The 15,151-nt window shown below is 39.8% G+C and overlaps 2 protein-coding genes across 9 annotated transcripts in view; one reads left to right on the top strand and one right to left on the bottom strand.

The window, feature by feature from the left end:
• naa35 (N-alpha-acetyltransferase 35, NatC auxiliary subunit) overlaps positions 1-2,164 on the bottom strand; it is a 40,773-nt gene extending 38,609 nt beyond the window's left edge. Inside the window, exon 1 of one of the 6 annotated variants that reach the window (XM_079827725.1) lies at positions 1,919-2,164. In XM_079827725.1, the coding sequence (XP_079683851.1) occupies positions 1,919-1,931 (13 nt within the window). In that variant the 5' untranslated portion in view covers positions 1,932-2,164. Of the gene's footprint in view, positions 1-749; positions 866-1,665 lie in introns of those variants that run through there. The other 5 variants (XM_079827728.1, XM_079827727.1, XM_079827729.1 and 2 more) reach the window with 5 other exon arrangements.
• agtpbp1 (ATP/GTP binding carboxypeptidase 1) overlaps positions 1-15,151 on the top strand; it is a 64,041-nt gene that overhangs the window by 8,808 nt on the left and 40,082 nt on the right. For all 3 annotated transcript variants that reach the window (XM_079827723.1, XM_079827722.1, XM_079827724.1), the window contains exons 4-9: positions 8,199-8,266; positions 8,354-8,417; positions 10,025-10,171; positions 10,380-10,511; positions 10,680-10,773; positions 13,658-13,695. In XM_079827723.1, coding sequence (XP_079683849.1) covers positions 8,199-8,266; positions 8,354-8,417; positions 10,025-10,171; positions 10,380-10,511; positions 10,680-10,773; positions 13,658-13,695 — 543 coding nt within the window. The remainder of the gene's footprint in view (positions 1-8,198; positions 8,267-8,353; positions 8,418-10,024; positions 10,172-10,379; positions 10,512-10,679; positions 10,774-13,657; positions 13,696-15,151) is intronic.

The raw sequence follows: 15,151 nt of genomic DNA, 5'->3' as shown, positions 1-15,151 counted from the left end.
ATTGAATTGAATTGAAGAAACTCATAAAGGTTTGAAGCGACATGAGGGTGAGTAAATGATGCAATTTTAACCCATTAACTAAGTATTATAGTGTAGCAGCCAGCCCCTATAATAAATCAAATTTTCATCTCTTTTATAATTTCATAAATTTTAAAATCCCAAGTGCTCTAATGTGCTAAATGTGGGCAATTGGCGAAATAAAAGTTATTAATTTGAAATTCAGTTTTAGTACTTTATTTGCAATTTTCCAGTAAAGTTATTAAAACGTAATATCAAAACTTTTTTAATTTGTATTCTCAAAACAGATTAACTGCAACAAATCTTTCACACTCCCCTAAACAAATCTGTAGTTATCTTTATAATGAATATTTCCAATATCTTTTAATATATCATTAAAAATAGAAATATTTAATTGAATTTCAAAGTAATAATTTAAAGTTGTGTAATATTAATGTTGAATTAGCAGTAAAATTTACTAAAGCAGATTAACTGCAAGCAAATTGCATTCTACTAAACAAAGATAGAACCATTCAAATGTCGTGGTAAAAGTTGTTTTCTTTATTATTATTATTATTATTATTTAGTAGTAGTAGTTAATAGTAATTTTTCTAAAGCAAATGAAGAAAGCTAAACGGTACTTTAGGTCAAATAAATGTCAAAATGTAATTCATTTATGAATTTGCAGCAATTGTATGAATTAAAGTTCCAAAAATAATATTTCAGTTGGAAATTTCTTAGCATGTTCTTACCATTTATTTGAGTGCATGGGGAGGGGGGTGATCTTGTTACTCTGTACTTGGATCCATTTTGAAATGCATTTTTCTCTGATCTTTGCTCGTGTCTCTTCTGTTACTCCGTGTGCATCAGAGAGTTCAGAGCGATTGAATTTGAAACCATGCGCCGTCTCAGCCTGACATGTGTACTCTCCAGCCTTCTGCCATGTCATCAGTTTCTGATTTGCGCAGCAATTTTTATTTATGTGTGTACATCTACGCTGGAATATGTCACAAGTTCATTTGCCGTTAATAGTAGATGGAGCGGCTATGTCTCGTGTGGGTGTCAGGGATCTTGGCACGCGTATAACTCAAGCACGCTTATATATTTAACACTGGCCAAACGTCTTGTTCTTCTCGAGCCGTTGACTTAAGAAGTTCCACTGCCTGCTCGACTGCTTAATTTTTTATTTTTTTATTTATCAAGTTGTTAACAACACTAAAGATGTGTTGAGTTGATAGATGCTTCTTTTGTACTTTGTGCTCTAATAATAGAACCTGTCAACATGCATCATTATTTTGCCAAAGTGTTTAGTGTCATGTGTAGTGTGCCTTTCTAAAGATTATAAATGAAAGATTATTATTGTGGGGAGGGAGGGGAAATTATTATTTTTTCCAACTAAGTCAATTTTCGATGCCACCTAATAAAAAATAAAAAAGGTAATTGCAACTTTTTTTTCTCGCAATTGCATTATATAGAACGCTGTTGCTTAGAATTGTGTATAAAGTTGCAATTGCTTGTTATAAAAGTCAGAATTGCGTGATATGTCACAATTCTGAGAAAAAAGTCAATTGCAAGAAAAAAGTTGCAGTTATGTTTTTGTTCTTCCATTTAAGTTTGTTTAAACGATTATTTCACTTCAAAATTAAAATTTCCTTATATTTTACTCACCCCCATCTCATCCAAGATGTTTGTGTCTTTCTTTCTTCAGTTGAAAAGAAATTAAGTTTTTTAAGGAAAATATTCCAGGATTTTTCTCCCCCTCATAGACTTCCATGGCAACCAAAATGTTGAAGGTCCAAATCAATGCAGTTTCAAAGGGCTTCTAAGGGCTTCAGAGGCTCTGCGCGATCCCAGACAAGGAATAGGGTCTTATCTAACAAAACCATTTTCAAAAAAAATAAATATAAAAATAATTTTTAACCTAAATTGCTCATCTTGCGCTGCTCTGCGACGTGCCAAGGATTGCGCAATCACGTCGGAAAGGTCACGCTAGACGTAGGCGGAAGTACAAACACCAAAAAACACTCCATTTTCAACATCAAATCATCCGACATCATTGTTTTACCTTTTTTTTTTGCTAAAGGACGTTTGTATTAGTCTTCACATGTGCGCTTTGTAAACACGGGGGTGGTGCTTCTGCCTACGTCCACCGTGACCTTTCTGATGTGATTGCGCAATCATTGGCATGTCGCAGAGCAGCGCAAGTCAGCATATTAGATTGATTTCTGAAAGATCATGTGACAATGAAGACTGGAGTAATGATGCTGAAAATAAATGACATTTTACAATATATATATATATATATAAATATATATATATATATATATATAATATATATTTGTTACTTTTTCAGACTTATTTGATGAATATTTTTTAAAAGATAAATGTCTTTATGATAAATGTCTCATTTTTGGTCAATTTAATGGATCCTAAACCCCCCCCCCCAAATCATACTTACCCCAAACTTTTGAATGGTAATGTATAATAAATATATGCATAAATACATACATAAATTCCATTACTAGCATAGATTAAGGCAAACAATGAGCATGAAATCTAATTTAGTGTAACCTGAATTAGGCTACTATTCAAAGAAAATAAAGCAAAACTATGATTCAGCTGTTACTGAGGCACTTCCTCCCCCCACATCACCAATACCCCCCCCCCCCCCCCCCCACACACACACTCACACACACACACACACCTCTCTTTTGGCCGAACGCCATACCAAAACATCTCAGCCATTCAAGCCCTGTGTCATAATATAGGCCCTTTAACGCTTCTGTTCGCAGGCCTCTGCCAAGAATGCATTTCTTGAGTGATACAAAGCTATTAGATTTTAAATGTGCAAAATGCTATGATGTGACAATCTAAAATGTGTTTGAGCATCATATTTTCAGACGAAAAGGAAAAATAGCATTTCATATCAGTCAAAACATACCAGTCTTACTGCATTTGAATTGATCTTAAACGGCAACTCCTAGTAGATGGTGGTAGTTTATTTGTCTAGTATGACACCAGGGGCCGGTTGCATAAACTGCTAAGACATTTTTCCTTTAAGACTGTTCATAATTGTTTTAAGTCAGTTACATAAAAACGTAGATTGGTCACTAATTTGATACTAAAAAGTAAGACTTATTACCCCTTGACTAACCGCTAGTTGGTCATACTCTTAGTCTTAACATAATGGGTATGTTAATGCAACTGGTTCAAACCAATAGACTAGTCTGTCCTTGAGCGGGGAACTTGTTTAGTTAAACCACAGACATGTTGTGACCAGCCCGCATCGAGTTTGGGTCACACAAATCTTAATTATTAAATGTTTTACATATGTCTATTTCTATTTATGTATGTATATAAGTTTTTTACTTATAATGAGTTTACATTGAACAGTTAAGCTGCATTTTCTAAATTGCGGGTGGCAGTTGAGAGAGTAGAGTTACCATGACAACTGCAGCGCATCCTCAAACAACAGGACCGCTTGAGTAACCACTAACTCTCGTCTTTCTCTCTCATTTATTGTTAAGGTTAGTTAAATTCATTAAATTTCATATCGAACTGTTATTTACATGCTTTAATTAGTTTCAATTTATTATTGATTTTATTAATAATTTTCAAGGGTTAGTTTACCCAAAAAAGAAAATTCTGTCATTTACTTTTACTACTTGTGTTCATTTTTGGAACACAAATGAAGAACTTTTTGATGAAATCTGAAAGATTTCTGTCCCTCCATTGACCGCCACTTTCAAGGCCCAGAAAGGCAGTAAAGACATCATAAAAGTAATCCATGTGACTCCAGTGGTTTAACCTCAACGCAAGTGCTTTTGTTTCCACAAAAAAAAACATAATTTACCACTTTATTTACAAAATATGAATCGCAGACGCGCGTTCACACAACAATTACTCCTCTCACGTCAACATAACACGCATGCTTCGTGGTGCTCTCATGAACGCTTGTTGGAGAATTAATAAAGTGGTAAATTATGTTTTGGTGGAGGGGGGTTTTGCTCAAAAAAAGCGATCGTGCCATTTCATAAAATTGAGGTTAAACCACTGGAGTCCCATGGATTGCTTTAATGAAGTCTTTACTAACGTTACCTTTCTGGGGCTTGAAAGTTGTAGTCAATGGAGGGACAGGAATCTGTCAGATTTAATCAAAAAAAGTCCTTAATTTGTGTTCCAAAGATGAACAAAAGTCTTACGGGTTTGGATGGACATCAGGCTGATTAATTAAAGACAGAATTTTCATTTTTGGGTGAACTTAACCTTGTGAATTACTTACCTGCGTTACTTACTCTAGATACTTACCTGATTTGTTTACTTGTGAGATACTTACCTGAGTCAAAGTCCCTTTAAGACAAGTCATTTCACTCGGCGGCCATCTTTTAAACACCTCTCGGGCATGTAAGTGCAGCTCCTATCTCTTTAAATGGAGAAACATCAAATTCTCCAAAAATGTTAACCAAGCTTAAGATCACCAGTGAAATCTGACAACTGTCACATACATTTTCTTTCTAAACTCTCGAATCATGACAAAAAACCTTACATTTTTCAGGCTTCAAGCTTTTTACCAGTCAATGTGCATGCACAGTCCTAAGCGTGCTTCTCAGAACACTGACTGTGGGAATCGGAGTTTCTAATAGCAGCCGCAGTGACGTGATGACTTTACCAATCTGCGATTGAGTCTTTTACTTGGCTAGCATATTCAATTGTTTTCAATGGGAGCACTGCGTTTTTAGAACGCCATGAGCGTAAGGCCAATTTATACTTCTGCGTCGAGTGTACGCCGTAGTTACGGCGTAAAGGCCAATTTATACTTATGCGTCGAGTGTACGCCGTAAAGGTCAATTTATACTTCTGCGTCGAGTGTACGCCGTTGCTACGGCGTAAAGGCCAATTTATACTTCTGCGTCGAGTGTACGCCGTAGCTACGCCGTATAGGCCAATTTATACTTCTGCGTCGGGTGTACGCCGTAGCTATGCCGTAAAGGCCAATTTATACTTCTGCGTCGAGTGTACGGCGTAGCTACGCCGTAAAGGCCAATTTATACTTCTGCGTCGAGTGTACGCCGTAGCTATGCCCTAAAGGCAAATTTATACTTCTGCGTCAAGTGTACGCCGTAGCTATGCCGTAAAGGCCAATTTATACTTCTGCATCGAGTGTACGCCGTAGCTATGCCGTAAAGGCCAATTTATACTTCTGTGTCGAGTGTACGCCGTAGCTACGCCGTAAAGGCAAATTTATACTTCTGCGTCGAGTGTTCGCCGTAGCTATGCCCTAAAGGCAAATTTATACTTCTGCGTCGAGTGTACGCCGTAGCTATGCCGTAAAGGCCAATTTATACTTCTGCATCGAGTGTATGCCGTAGCTACGCCGTAAAGGCCAATTTATACTTCTGCGTCGAGTGTACGCCGTAGCTACGCCGTAAAGGCCAATTTATACTTCTGCGTCGAGTGTACGCCGTAGCTATGCCGTAAAGGCCAATTTATACTTCTGCGTCGAGTGTACGCCGTAGCTATGCCGTAAAGGCCAATTTATACTTCCGCGTCGAGTGTACGCCGTTGCTACAGCGTAAAGGCCAATTTATACTTCTGCGTCGAGTGTACGCCGTAGCTACGCCGTAAAGGCCAATTTATACTTCTGCATCGAGTGTACGCCGTAGCTACGCCGTAAAGGCCAATTTATACTTCTGAGTCGAGTGTACGCCGTAGCTACGCCGTAAAGGCCAATTTATACTTCTGCGTCGAGTGTACGCTGTAGCTACGCCGTAAAGGCCAATTTATACTTCTGCGTCGAGTGTACGCCGTAGCTACGCCGTAAAGGCCAATTTATACTTCTGCATCGAGTGTACGCCGTAGCTATGCCGTAAAGGCCAATTTATACTTCTGCATCGAGTGTACGCCGTAGCTACGCCGTAAAGGCCAATTTATACTTCTGCATCGAGTGTACGCTGTAGCTACGCCGTAAAGGCCAATTTATACTTCTGAGTCGAGTGTACGCCGTAGCTACGCCGTAAAGGCCAATTTATACTTCTGCGTCGAGTGTACGCTGTAGCTACGCCGTAAAGGCCAATTTATACTTCTGCGTCGAGTGTACGCCGTAGCTACGCCGTAAAGGCCAATTTATACTTCTGCATCGAGTGTACGCCGTAGCTATGCCGTAAAGGCCAATTTATACTTCTGCGTCGAGTGTACGCCGTAGCTACGCCGTAAAGGCCAATTTATACTTCTGCGTCGAGTGTACGCCGTAGCTATGCCCTAAAGGCAAATTTATACTTCTGCGTCGAGTGTACGCCGTAGCTACGCCGTAAAGGCCAATTTATACTTCTGCGTCGAGTGTACGCCATAGGCTGTGTGATGCGCGTACCCTACGGCGTACCCTGACGCGCACCTCTCCAAAAATGTACCAACGCTTCAATTCTACACGGACCGCAAGCGCTGTGATTGGTCTGTCAGAACCCCTCCCTCAGGTCAATAAATAAATAAAAAATTCTGCGATAAGAGTGTGTGTGTCCAGAAATGGGATGATAGTTTCATCCTTACATCTGCTATATAACACAATATTCTTTATTTTAGTGGATAAATACATAGGTCCGCTGTGAGTGTGTGTGAGCTCTTGATGGTCTAGTGGTAGAATTTTTGTTAAGCGTGCCAGAGGTTCTAATCCACCATTGAATAGTTTGTTTATTTATTTATTTTCTCATTAAAACCAAAGATGTTAATCAGTGATTGTATATCAAGAACAGGGACACATTTGGGTGCATTTCGTTTTGTAATTTCAACGGAACGAATAAAGTATCAGCAACAGCAATCGATTGAAGTGCTTGTCTGTGCACGAGCCACCGATACTGAAAACAGCGCCACGAGCACTCTGCATGATTTCAAAAACGCATTCCAGCACCAGATCGCCTCTTATGTAACTCTACTAATAAACTAGAGCTGCTTAATTTGTATTAGATACAACAACTCAAGCCGCAAGAAAAGCCGCTATCTGCCACCATCACTGCTGCTGATACTTCAGGTGCGTCTCAATCAGCTCCCTAGTTCAGTAGTCAGGGCACTGATCAAGGAGTCAGCCCATTGACTTATGTCCTGATCAGTGCCCTGACTACTGAACCAGGGAGCTGATTGAGACGCATAACGCATGCAAGTGTAAACAAGTTTTTTTTTTCTTTTCTTTTTTAAGAGTGCTCTTAAAAAAAAAAATCTTTCCTTTCCTCTTTCTCCTCCTCTTTCCCTCCCTACTCTAGCCTGTGCTACACTGAGAAATGTACACGGACTAAGTATTTCAGGCACTTGCTGCGCTCACTCGACTCTTCACAACCAATCGCTTATTGTACCCCCAAGTTGTAAGTCGCTTTGGATAAAAGCGTCTGCTAAATGTAATGTAAATGTACCATCAGCATGCCCGTGGACACATTGACGCGGACAACAATGCAGAAGTTTAGCCTACGAGGCGTTGAGCGAGTATTTCACGCTCAAGCGCTGAGCGCTCTACGTTTTTTACTGGTCGCCGAGAGTTGAAGAATGTTCAACTTTGAGTAAAACGCAGCTCCCTGTCACTTTTCACCCAGCCGTCCAATCACAGTGGAAGAGGGGCAGGACAAATACAACACCGACCAACCGCCACATTCTGCTTGTATAACAACGTCAACAGACGAAAACAAGCAGTATAATAATGGAACAAAATATGTTAAAACAGGAGCCAGAGCAAATACTTAACATTGTATCCGCATTTTTATATATAATCAATACAGAAACAAACTATCTGAGAAATGAGATTCAGCTGGATAAAAACACTTTGTTGGCCTTTTAAATCCGCCATATTGCCTGTTGGACTTCATTCCATTCATAGTAATACAAGTGCACCGTCTCTCTTTTTGTGTTCTTTTGAGTGCAACTGTTTCTTTATATAAGAGTTCAGCAAGTTGTTTTTGCACAAATTGAGCATTTCAATTTTAATACGTTTTAAATTTGAATGTGCCTATAAACGATGGTTTTGATGGGGGAGGAGTAGTAGCATTTGTGTATATTGTTGTAGAAGTAAATCACAATTGTGAGGAAAAAAAGCCTACAATTGTGAGAGAAAGTAACTGTTTAATTCAGTGGCGGAAACAAGCTTCCTCTCACTTATATTTATATTTAAGAACAACTGTTAAATCATGGGTTGCATATTAACATAATGTTTTGTCATGTTTTAGAAAAGACCCGTAAGGAGGTGGTGTCTAAAGGCTCTGGTGGGATGGAGGTCATTCTATCATCTCTCGAGGTACCATCACTCAGAACTGACACATCCGTTTTACCTTAGCTAAAGTTGAAGTGCTTCTCAGCTGCTAATGCTCTTGATTCTGTACAGAATACGCGGGATTTGCAGACCACTCTGAATGTCCTCGGTATTTTGAACGAACTGTTGACTGTGGGTGAGTTTCAGTGTTGTTAACTAAAACTATTAAAAAATGTAAATCTTTTTTAATTAATAAAATGCTAATTGATTTCTTTATTGCTTGTTTTAAAGTGGCACTATTATGCTTTTTCGGATATTACCTTTCTTGTAGTGTGTTATTCCAGTCTGTCTTCCTCCTCAAACCTACTTAGGTTTGTAAGAAATTTGCACAATGCCGGACTTATAAAGTTGAGCATTGGCTGCATTGGTCTTCATTGGCTGCTCGCGAACAACGTCTACTTTTACCCGCTCTCAAACACTGTAGATGGCTTTTCACTCTTTAAATGGTTAACCCTGAGTCATTCTTAACCCTGGGTAAATGGAATCGTGGTTTATCTTGCTTCACGTTTAACACAGTGTCATGGATGCAGCACGGAACTTGTTTACATAAAAGCTCTAGCATTGCGCATCCTCATATTGCCGACTGTACTATTGACTTTATACTGAATGGACATTTTGGACTATAAAGATAAGAATAAAACGGTTTATATAAAATAGCATAATAGTGGCACGTAAAAATAAAGCTCATAACCCTTGCCCCGCCTTCGGGGTCTTCTGGTTGATCCACTGTTTTGGAACTGACATTGATCAACCCTCTACGCACAACTTGGCAACACAATCGCCATTGGCTAGTACATTTTACTAGCCAATGGCTTTTAGATTACTCGCCAGACTGATATACAATTTTTTTTATATTAGTGCTGTCAAATCGATTAATCGTGATTAACCGCATCCAAAATAAAAGTTTGTTTACATAATATATGTGTGTGCACTGTGTATAATTATTATGTGTATATAAAAACGCACACATGCATGTATATATTTGAGAAATTATTTTTGTATTTATATATAATATAAATTATATAAATATATATATATATACAGTATATACATGCAAAGTATTATTAAATACATGTATGCGTGTGTATTCAAATATACATAATAATTATACACAGTACACACACATATTATGTAAACAAACTTTTATATAGTGCGATTAATGGTTTGACAGCCAAAATAAATATATATATATATATATATATATATATATATATATATATATATATATATATACATACATACATACATACATACATACATACATACATACATACATACATACATACATACATACATACATACATACATACATACATACATACATACATACATACATACATACATACATACATACATACATACATACATGCATGCATACATACATACATACATACATACATACATACATACATACATACATACATATATACATACATACATACATACATACATACAAAAATGCAGCGCTGCTGTATGAGATGCTGCAAAAGTGCAACAGTCATACACGTCCCTCTGGCACATTTACATAGAAAAAAAATTGAATAGTAGCACATTGGAATGGAAAAAACCTGTTCCGTGTGTACCGGCCCCTTAGACTTCCATAAAAAGCCCTTTGTGCACAACACTAGAATACGCTCAGAGAAGCTGTAATCAGAAGACTTCAGTCAAAACAGTGTTTCTGAAGGACAGAATGGCTATGTCAGGTCCAGCATGTTTTTTTGACTGCTGTACTTGTTGTGATAGGTGGAGGCCGTAGGACCGGGGTATTTGTGTCTAAGGGAGGAACGGCGATTCTGCTGCAGCTGCTAGTGAGCTCCAGTAAAGAACCTCCTGCCAATGAGGAACTAATGTTTCTCATTCATTCTCTACTGGTCAAAGTTGGCCCAAAAGGTACACGTGACACCAAATCTTCACTTGTTTTTGCTTTGCTAACCCTGTAAACTAAAATCAAAATACACAATATTTTGGTACAATCCAAACATCTTCTTGTAAGTCTACGTTTATTATTCATCTATTTGAAGCTGTTGAAGTTTGATTAAGATGTCAGAAATTGCATTGGACAGATTAACAATTTCCAGTGTCATCACTTCCTCTTCAGACAAGAAGTTTGGTGTTAAAGCGCGTCTGAACGGGGCTCTGAATGTGACTGTGAATCTAGTGAAACATAATCTGCACAACCACAAGCTGTTGTTGCCATGCCTGCAGGTGCTTCGGGTCTACTCAAGCAACTGTAAGTTCACTTGCATTACATTTTGTGCTCTGTAGTAAATATACAATAAGAAATACCGTTGCAGTGTGTTGATATATAAAAAAAAAAAAATTGGTCACTGATACTTTCTGGATCACTACAGTAGGGCATTAGTAAACGTCAAGATTTTCTGTCTTTTTTCTTTTTTAGTGGTAAATGCAGTGTCGCTGGGAAGGAGTGGGGCTTTGGAGATCATGTTCGATATTATTGGACCCTTTAGCAAAAAGAGCACCACTCTGCTAAAGTATGTATCTGCTAAAGTATCTGCCGAATCTGAGAAGGATGTAATGCACATTCACTATCTGACGGTCTCTTTGACGTTGTGTCAAAATACCGACATTAGGGGTTGCTCTTGGGACCTCTGACATATTTAGAAAAGGCTAATGAAATGGGCAAATTAAATTTGCATGTCCAGCCACTCCCCAGACATCCGGGTATAAAAGAGGGCTGGCTTGCTTTGTTCTTCTGAGCCAAATCAGCAATCTCTCTCTTTCTCTTTCTTCGCACAGATAAGTGCAGAGAGTTTCCCTGAGTGCATCATTCAAACGTGCCTTTTTGTCATGTCCCACGGCCACGATCATGGTCTTCATTTTATGGGCTGTGCTCATGCTGAGACAGCTTGATGGTTTGTGTCCTTACTGTGAGAACATGGCCATGTAGCGTGTGACTCTTTGTTTTTCAAGAGACCAAGAGTGCTTCCGGTCCTGGTCCTTCTACCTCTGGGTACAGATCCTCTGTGATGTACCCTGAGGGTGAGCATGGGATTGAAATGGGAGTGTTTCCGTCGGGTGAATCCCCATGGGCCTCACATTCCTCTGCATGCTTGTGTCCTCCGGTTGAGTTTCTGGGTGAGTTCGGCAGCTTGCCCCAGGGTGAGCTTAATTTCTCATTCGGGGCTCATGAGGAAGATTAATTATTGATCGCAGCATTAGAGGGCAGGCTTGCATCATCAGAAGCTGAAGACTCGTCTGAGCCTCCAACCTCGGGTGTGACGGCTCAGTCTGAGGCAGATGCTAAGTTTGCGGCCGTGCTTTCCCGGGCAGCAGCGAGCATTGGGCTGGAGTGGACTCCTCTATCCTGTGCCGAACGCTTGCGACTGGACAATTGGTTTCCTGGAGTCTGAGTGTGAACCGCCCCGGTTCCTTTCTTCCTGGAAGTGCACGAGGAGCTGACGAAATTGTGGAAGGCACCTTTTTTTGCAGCTCCTCTGTCCTGACCACTTTAAGTGTACCTCGTCTCTCACTTGCTTACAACGGCACTGGCCAGGCCCCCTTCGCCTTGCACGCTATGATGATCCTGCAAGTCTACCAAGACAAAGTGTTGAGGGATCTGCACAAACGTGGTTCCGATCCGAGATGATGCAGGAACTGCATTCGGTGACCGACTACGCTTTAAGGTTTAGTCCAGGAGTGGCACCTATGGTTTAACCTGACGGAAATGAGAGATGCAGAGAAAGTTTGCTTTCTCGATGCCCCTGTCTCCCAAGGAGGACTTTGCAGAGCAGTTCTCGGTGGTCAAGAAACAGACAGAAACGATACAACACATCTTGCCTCGGCATGGATTCCACTTCTGTTCATTGCGAGGAATGCCCCCTGCAAAGGCTGCACTGGCGCTACAACTGCCTGGACTGGCAGCCAGGGTCGCACATCGGCCCTTACACAGGAACGTGGCACCGCCACTCGTCAACAGGCTACTAAGAACCCTTCAGAAGGCTTCAAAGCGAACCTGAGAAGGGGTGACCCAGGGGAGGAGAGGCCACTGATCTTCTTGCATTAGGATTAGGGACAAGCCAAACTACAGATAGAGGGAAGTGAGTAGAGCATTTTTGTTAAGCCAGACGGCACCAGGTGGACTGCTCCCTCATGGTCTGCAAAACAATGTTTTCCTCCTTCCCCTGGGTCACACACGGTACTCATGGCTCTCGTTATGACGACGGCCAGGCATTGAACATTTGCACTAGAACCTTAATGGACTCGGAACCTTCAGGAATTTCTTGCATTCTGCTGCATCAGGTTAGCATGACGAGTTACGATGAGAATGAGAGTGGCCCACTGGATTGTGGATGCAATTCTCCTGGCCTACCAAGCTCTAAGGCTTATTAGCATGCCCCTTGGGAGTGAGAGCATTACAGCCTCTTTGGTTCTGGCGAATGGTGCCTCATTATAGCATGTGCTTCGATGTTCAGGTGAGTTTCTCATGATTGGCAAACCCTGGACCACCATTTTTTCATCATTAAGCATGCATTCTGTAACAGCACTACCAGACCCATTACTTGTGGTATGCCCCTTTCAGCTGAGCCCTCATATTTCAGTTAGGTGCTCCATATGTGTTGACTCCTTAACTGCGGTCCCATATGTATTCTTCCACTGTTTGGTTTCCTTGATGGTGAACCCTGTGTCTTAAAGATTTGCTCGTCACCAGTCACTGTGGTTCGCAGTCACTCCCCTGGTACGTAGATTCCACTGCAGAGACTTCTTATGCAGTACTTCCCATCGGGAAGTCCATAGCTTGTATTTTCCACAAACTAACCTCCCCTTTTAGTAGGATGTGCACTCCGTAGTGTTCCTTTCTCAGTAAAGAAAGAGAATGCTTTCCAACATTAACAACCAGGTGTGCTCAGCTGAAAAAAATAACGAATTAATAGAAAAGGCATACGCAGCTGAAGTGACCTATTCCCATTGTAATGGAAAGTCCCTTAGGGGCGAAGCGAGACTAGGATAGGGACCCCTAGTGTAGGTATTTCAACACGTTGAAGAGACCGACAGATAGGTAACATCTTGGTTACTATTGTAACCCCTGTTCCCTGATGGAGGGAATGAAGACAATGTCCCTTCTGCCACAACTCTAAATAGCTGCTGAAATGGTCGAGATGCCATCTTGACTCCTCAGCACAAACATGAATGAGTGAAGCACGTCTGCCCTCTTTTATGCCCGGATGTCCGGGGAGTGACTGGACAATTCCATTAACCATTTCTAAATATGTCTGAGGTGTTTGGGGCTCCCAATAGCAACGCCTAGTGTCTGTATTCCCTCCACCAGGGAACAGAGGTTACAATAGTAACCAAGACTAATCTAAATATTACAAAATTATATTGATCATTGATTTTATTTTATTTTTTCCAACACAGGGTGACCTTGGACACACTGGCAGCATTACTCAAGTCCGGTAAGATTCCTCCTTGGATGATTCTCACAAAAAACAATGACAACATTATACACCAAAAAAAGAGTAAAATATATATATTTAGCATGAAGAAAATTAAACCCTTATGACATGATTTGTGTATGACTTTATTCCCATAATAGTTTTGCACAGTGTTATCACAGTGAATAAAAATCTCCTTTTTCATTAATGTAAAAAGTAAATTATATAACGTAAATTATAAAATGATATAATTTAGATTGTAAAATATTTATAAATTGTAGTAGTTTGTTGTACTACCTTGAAGTTATGTATTACAGTAACGAGAATAATAGGAATAATGTAAAAAATTTTAATATTCCAGATTTATCTCCTGATTTGAATGAATTATTATTCTTTTTGTACCATAGTTATATAATATAATATAATAATACTGTTTTATAAGTGTATATATACACTATATTTATATATATTTATACCATGGTCTGTCTGAATACTTGTTTCTGATTGGCTGGAAGGTGTGCAATAAAAGCGTTTAATGCACAGGTCAGTTTAATCACCGTTCCATGTTAAAGCACTGTTTTCATTGAAGCTCACACAACCATACGTCACTCGCACACAGGGATTGGAGATCGCGCTGTGCACACAGAACGCTGCCCAGCAACTTTTATTAATAAAATAGATCCACTACTGAATCACAATTTCTCAGCAATGAAGTAGTAACATTGTTGGTTTTGAAGTAATTAAACTCACCGCTTCGTTGTTAATAGAGAAAGACGCTGAACAGATGCAGGTCCTTTACACACACATATTTGTCATCTCTCATCTCTCTCATCTCTCTCTCTCTCTCTCTCTCTCTCTCTCTCTCTCTCTCTCTCTCTCTCTCTCTCTCTCTCTCTCTCTGGATAATTAATTAAAATAAATGCTATAATGCATTAATTCAAATATAAATATTGAGCTGCAAACAATCAATAACAGCTTTAAAGGCGTATTCACACTTGACGTCTTTTTTGACAAGAAAAAGCTATTTTAGTAAAAAAAAAAGAAAAAAAGCTGGAAGCCTTTGGTTCCAAATAGCAGCCGAGGGCGTCTTTTGTTGCTATAACAACAGCTGCAACAAGAGTGGTGTGTGGTGCAGAGATGCAAAATGTCGAGAAAGTTGGCTCTTGCGTTGGCTTTTGAAGTTAACGGGGATGAGAATGTCGGTTCACAACGACATTTGTGGGTGCATGACGTTATACAGGGAAGAAAATAATTTAGATAATTTAGTCCAGGAGCTCCGGTTGGATGATGCGCAGTTTGCGGCATATTTTAGACTTCACAAAAGTCAGTTTGAAGACCTGCTACAAATCATTGCTCCGACACTAGCACAATTAGTCGATCTACCGGCACCTTCTCCATTTTTCTTGTTGTTATGGAAACGAGTCAGGTCTTGCTACTCGCTTGTCATTGGTCAGCTGTCAAAAAGGCGCTTAACGTA

Source organism: Gobio gobio, assembly GCF_949357685.1.
Source record: "Gobio gobio genome assembly, chromosome: 10".
NCBI classification, from domain to species: Eukaryota; Metazoa; Chordata; class Actinopteri; order Cypriniformes; family Gobionidae; genus Gobio; species Gobio gobio.
Note: the sequence above shows the minus strand (reverse complement) of the source record. Positions and strands in the feature narration are given on the sequence as shown.